At 63.4% G+C, this 6,017-nt stretch overlaps 1 protein-coding gene across 1 annotated transcript; it reads left to right on the forward strand.

Moving 5' to 3' along the window:
- Positions 1 to 1,342: 1,342 nt before the first annotated feature.
- HSPB1 (heat shock protein family B (small) member 1) lies at positions 1,343 to 3,559 on the forward strand. The gene is made up of 3 exons (XM_064468347.1): positions 1,343 to 1,930; positions 2,907 to 2,970; positions 3,213 to 3,559. Exons 1-3 carry the CDS (start codon positions 1,570 to 1,572, stop codon positions 3,370 to 3,372), a joined length of 585 nt encoding a protein of 194 aa, XP_064324417.1. The 5' UTR covers positions 1,343 to 1,569; the 3' UTR covers positions 3,373 to 3,559.
- Positions 3,560 to 6,017: the final 2,458 nt, after the last annotated feature.

Consider the following 6,017-nt stretch of genomic DNA (forward strand, 5'->3'; position numbering starts at 1 on the left):
CGTCCTTTCCTGCATCCCTCCCATATTCCTGCAACCCTCCCATCCACCCCATCCCTCCTGCACCTCTCCCAGCATCCTCCCATCCCTCCCTGCATCCTTCCCTGCATCCCTGCGTCCCTCCCATTTCCCTGCATCCCCGCCTGCCTCTCTCCACTCCCTCCCTGCATCCCTCCCATTTCCCTGCATCCCTCCCACCCCCTCACCTCTGCAGTCCTGCAGCACCTCGGCCCCCCCCGTCCCCCCAGGCTCCCCTCCAGCCTGTGCCAGCCCCCGCAGGATGCAGCCCCGCGCCTCCAGCCCCACATGGCTCAGCTGCCTTCAGCCCCACACTGCCCCAGAGACAACGCTGGGCTCTGCCCCAGGCAAAGGGGTTTGGCAGGGGCCGGTGGGGTGCTGGCACCCACTGCAGCTGTGGGTGGGAGGACACCCCCAAATCCCCTGCTGCAACATCCCCCCCCTTACTGTGTCCCCATCCGCTACCTGCACTCCATAGGGAGGGCTCCCTGGAGTCACACATCCTTGCACTGAGTGTGCCAGGTCTCAGCTACAACCTGTCTCCTGGTGCCAGTCACACACTTCTTCAAAGCAAAGCAGGCAGAGCTCAGCCCTGGGAGGCACATCTCACCATGGTGCCTCTGTCCCCCCAAAACTGGCTGGTCCCACTCCACAGGGCTGGGAGGGGGCAGAGGTGATGGGGTCCCACGGGCTGCCAGGCTCACTGGGCTGGGAAAACAGCCCTTCTTTGGGCCTGGGGGCCTGGGAATCCCTTCCCAGGTGCTAGGAAGACATCACTGGAGAGACGCATCTGGATGTGAAGGCAAAGAACTAAGGGAAGGTACCACCTTCCCCCAAGCCGAGAGGGTGCTGCCCCCTCTAGCACCCCCAAGCCCATCAGCTCTATCAGCCCCCCTGGCCCCCACCAGCCTCCGTTGCCCCCAACCATGTCCTGTAAGCCCCCATCAATCTCTATGGGTCCCATTGGCACCCACGAGCCCTGTCAGCCCCACGGGCCCCAGGGACCCTCGGGCTGGAGCAGCTTCACCCCTACTTGGTGCTGGGTGTTCCCTACCACCACATCGACCCTGGGGGCCACAGGGGTGCTGGGGGCCTGGGGTGCTCCAGAAGCTTCTGGATGGCCGGTGACACAGCGGGTGTGGGGCTGCACACGGGCTCCTGCACTGACTCATCCTCTGCAACGAGGCGCTGGCCCAGCCCCAGCCCCCTCCCCATCCCTGGGATGGTTTTACGGGAAAGAAAGGCAGGCAGGCGGGGGTGAGGCTGGGAGCAGCTCCAAGGGCCATCCATCACTCCCAACCAGCCAAACCTCCTGCGGTGAGAGACAGGCGGACATTTCCCTGGCGGGAGGGACTGGGGGAGCTGCCAGCCTCATCACCGTGCTGCCCACCCAGTGCGGCTGCGTGCGGCCGCCTCGGCCCCGGGAAAGTTTCTCGTCCCTTCCCTGGGCCCTGCCGCAATTTCCATTAATAGCCAGCTGCACCGCCCGGCTAAAAATAACCACCGGCCCTCTTCATAAGTCGCTGCTGGCCCCCCCCGGCAGCCCTGCGCACCATGGCTGAGCGCCGCGTCCCCTTCACCTTCCTGCGCAGCCCCAGCTGGGATCCCTTCCGTGACTGGTACCATGGCAGCCGCCTCTTCGACCAGTCCTTCGGGATGCCCCATATCCCCGAGGATTGGTACAAGTGGCCGAGCGGCAGCGCCTGGCCAGGATATTTCCGTCTGCTGCCCCGGGAGAGCGCGCTGGTGCCGGCCCCTGGCTCGCCCTACGGGCAGGCGCTGAGCCGGCAGCTCAGCAGCGGCATCTCCGAGATCCGCCAGACCGCCGACAGCTGGAAGGTCACCTTGGATGTCAACCACTTCGCGCCCGAGGAGCTGGTGGTCAAGACCAAGGATAACATCGTGGAGATAACCGGTGGGTGCTGGGAGTGGGGGTCCGTAGGTTCCCCCCCCGCCCCGGGTGTCGGGCTGGGGCAGCTGGCCTGGAGCTCGCTGGAGAAAAAAGGGGTAGAAAGGCAAAGGAGGGCAAAGTAAGTGATGGGAAGGAAGGGAAGAAAAAGCAAAAGGAGGTGGAGGGGAGGGAAGGAGCGGAGAGGAGAGGAAAAAGGAAAGGGGAAAGGGGAAAAGGAAAACTGCAAAGGAAAAGGGAAAAGGAAAATCAAGGCAAAGAGGAAGGCCCAGCATTACAAGCTCAGCCTTGGGGGTGCATTCCTCCTGCAGGTGTTGCACAGGGTTCAGAGATCCCCCAGCCCCATATATCGATGCCTCACTTGCTGTCCCAGCCAGGACATGGGGAGGGTGGAGCCAGGACGCGGGGAGGGGGAGGGACCCACCCCCAGCTGCAAGCCACAGAGGGACCCGGGGTGTGGCAGCGGGGTGTCCTGAGCCCCGCAGCCCCCTGTGCTGCCCTGCAGTGCCCTTGGCAGCTCAGCCAGGGACACTGTGACGAAGCCCAGACCCCGTGGCACAAGGCCAGCAGCATGATTCGTGCCCACCGAGGGGTGTGTGCACGGGGTGGGGGCAATTCCCCAGCCAGCGGGATTTGGGGGTGCAGCCCCAGGGAGAGGCAGGTGCTTGGTCTCCAGCCCTGCTGGTCTGGGGAACCAAAATGAAGGCTGTGGGGCCAGCTGGCAGTGGCTGGGTCCCTTGGCCACCACCAGCTCCTGGCACCACACTTTGTTCTCCTTGAATTTGGGGGATGCTCCCAGGGGGCCCTCGGTGCCCCCAGTGCCCTCAGGTTGCTCCAGGCTGATATTAAGGCAAAGAAAACCAGGTCAGGCAGGATCCGTCCCTCCCTGGCACCGGACGATGCCCCGGACACAGAGACCTTCCCGGCTCGCTGCCCACCCAGCCGGCCCCTTCCAACCAGCCTGGGGTTTTTCTCCTTCCAGGCAAACACGAGGAGAAGCAGGATGAGCATGGCTTCATCTCCAGGTGCTTCACCCGAAAATACACGTAAGTACCAGGGAGGAGGGGAGATGGGATCCTGGAAGACCCCACTCTTGTTGGGGACCTCTGCCCCCCCAACCATCCCTTCCAGTACCCACTGGCCAAACTAGGGATGTCTCTCGCCCAAACTGGGAGTGGGGGAGGCAGTGATTTGGGGCTGAGCATCTCACTGGTCACAGCACGACACCCCCTGGGGTGCAGGGTCGGGTGGTGGGTGCTGCGGCCCTGACACCCCTCTCTTCCTGCAGCCTCCCCCCCGGTGTTGAAGCCACGGCCGTGCGGTCCTCGCTGTCCCCCGACGGCATGCTTACGGTGGAGGCGCCCCTGCCCAAGCCGGCCATCCAGTCTGCCGAAATCACCATCCCCGTCACCGTCGAGAGCCAAGCCAAGGAGCCAGCCAAGAAGTAGTTGGCATCGAGGAGGAGGAGGAGGAGGAGGAGAAGCTGCCACCGTCCCCACTGCATCCTCACAGCCGCCCCTGCTCACAGCCCCCTTTTTATTGTCTATTTTGTACTCACCAGGTCACCGAGTGCCTTGAATAAATGTGAAGGAACTGATAGAATCAGCCGGAATAAAAAGCGGTGAAAGAAACCTGTCCCCGTGCTCTGTGTCTGTCCCCCAGGACCCCCGGTGGCACCGGTGCACCGCGGCTGTGTGTGCCGGGGGGAACCGCTACCTGCTCCAGCAGGGCTGCCTGGGGTCGGGCTGCCTGGGGCCAGCGTGACCAGCAGCAGGACCACCAAACCCTGCTCAACAGCCTGGGGGCACCATCCCAGGGCCCCACTTCCCAGGTTTTCACATCATAGGCTCAGCATAGAGACCCTGCTCAACATCCTGGGTCTTCATATCCTGAGTCTCCCCATCCTGGATATTCCACATCCCAGGTCTCCTACATCTCAGGTCTCCATATCTCAGCCTCCAGCAAATCTCTGGTTCTCCAGAATCTCTGGTCTCCACATGCCAGGTGTCCATCATCCAGGGCTCAGCATCCCAGTTTTCCACATCCCAGGTCTGTGCCATCCCAGGTGGTCTCAACATCCCAGGCCCCCAGCATCCCATGCGTCTGACGTCTTGGGTCTCTGACGCATCCATTCTCCAAAATTCAGGGTCTCCCATAACCCAGGTCTCTAAAAACCCCAGATCTCAGCACCCTGGGTCTCACCATCCCTGGTCTCCAAAACTCGGGGTCTCAACATCCTGGATCTGAATATTTTGGGTCTCAGCTCCCCAGTGTCAATACTCTGGGTCTCTACATCACTGAAAAACAAGAGGACCCCCGCCCCGGGTTGCAGGGGAGCCCAAGGGCAAACAGGGGCTTCATGGGCAGACGCTCTGGCCAGGAGACACCCCCATCCCCAGCAGTGTGCCCCTCCAGGCCCAACCTGCCCCCCCACCGTACCCGTCTTTTCACTCCATTGCAATGGACTGGACAGGTTGGGGGGTTCAGCCCAGGGGCTGCAGCCATGCCAGGGGGCTGGACCTGGCAGGGGTTGCTGTCCCGATGCGTGTTGGCCCCAGCTGGCCCCGTGCCCCCAGTGCCTCCGTGCCTCTGGGCAGGACCAGCCCTACATGGCCGAGGCCAGGGCCATGGCTGCGATGTTCCCGCTCCGACAAATCCCACTAATCCCCCCTGAGTCATCCCAGAGGCAGACGGTGACCTGGGAGGAATCCTGCAGCTGCGAGGCTCCTCTCTGAGCCTGAGGGGCTCTGTGTGCCCCCCTTGCCCCCTCTACCCGAACCCCAACCCCTCTGCCCTGGCAGTCTCAGGTGCAATGAATTTGGCAGGTCTCAGGGGCGATGTCCAGGATGGAGCCAGTGTCAGCTCTTGCTGCTGGGGGCAATGCATGTGCTTGGGGGGACCCCCCCCACCATGTGTGTGCCATTTTGGGGACAGGTGGCCTGGGGCCCCCCCATGTGTGTGCCATTTTGGGGACGGGTGGCCATGGCAACCAGAGTGATGGAGATGGTTGCCACGGTGAGCAGCAGCCACTGGCAGCCCAGCCTGAGCGGGGGGGTGGGGGGGGTGGGGGGGGATGAACACCAACCTCCCTGCAGCACCTGGAGGGGTGTGTGTGCAATGAGTTTGGCAGGTCTCATGCCTCCTGCGGGCATCCATCCGTCAGGCTCCAGCGTCAGGGCAAGCGGGAGGTCCATGTGGCGCTCTGACTGCAGGGGAAGGAGATCGACTGGGGGTTCCAGGCGGGGCCCCCCCAGCCCCTCTGGCTGTGCTGCTCCAGACACCACAAGGCAGGACCCAGCCCCAGGCACACATAACACCCTGTTTTAGGGCTAAACCCTGCCCAGCAAGCCATGAGGAGACTCCTGCCTGCCGGCTCATGCTCTTTCCCTCTCTCTCTGCCCCTCGGGTGCATCTCTGGGGGACACTGACACCCACACTCCCACCCACATGGGCAAGGGGTGCTGCTCCAGCCCAGGGGATCCATTTCCCTCTCCAGGTAGGGGAACTGAGGCCCTGACAGCAAGGGGAGGAGGGGATCAGGACATGGGAGGTGTGTGGCTAAGCTGGGCTTAGGAGGGCGCTGGGCCAGGCTCAGCTGGGCTGGATCGGGTCGTGCTTCCACAACAGTCCCCGGGCAGCACAATGGCCATCGCCAGCATTTGTCAGCCCAAGCGACTCCAGGGGAAGAAGTCCCCCGAGGGGCATCCCCGGCCCCCTCCCCTCTCCTATGGCCATGCCGGAGCGGGTGGGCACGGGTGCCACACGGGGCAGAGCCTGCAGTGGCTCTTACCTCCCAAAAAGCCACCCCAGCCTTAGCAAGGAGGCCGTCAGTGTGCAAGGGTGCTGGGGTGGGCTGCTGCCTGCAGGGTGTCTTTCCCTCCCCCGGGGGTGCTCAGTGAGCCCCCAGCCCCTCTTTGCCAGCACCTGGGGGTTGTTCCCAGCCCCTTCCCTGGGGGTGTCTGTCCTGCACCCCCCCGGGGTCCCTTGCAGGGTGCATGAGTCAAGCCACATTTTTGGTTTATGGTTTCCAAGGGAGGGGAGTATTTTTACAGCGTGAGTCACCACGCATGGCTTTGAGTGGAAAAAGCATGGG

This window comes from Phalacrocorax carbo, chromosome 17, assembly GCF_963921805.1.
Source record: "Phalacrocorax carbo chromosome 17, bPhaCar2.1, whole genome shotgun sequence".
Classification (NCBI taxonomy): Eukaryota; Metazoa; Chordata; class Aves; order Suliformes; family Phalacrocoracidae; genus Phalacrocorax; species Phalacrocorax carbo.

Coding starts and splice junctions, on each gene's coding strand:
- HSPB1 (XM_064468347.1), top strand. CDS start 1,570: ATGGCTGAGCGCCGCGTCCCCTTCACCTTCCTGCGCAGCCCCAGCTGG. Junction 1,931..2,906: donor TAACATCGTGGAGATAACCG/GTGGGTGCTGGG, acceptor TTCTCCTTCCAG/GCAAACACGAGGAGAAGCAG. Junction 2,971..3,212: donor TGCTTCACCCGAAAATACAC/GTAAGTACCAGG, acceptor CTCTTCCTGCAG/CCTCCCCCCCGGTGTTGAAG.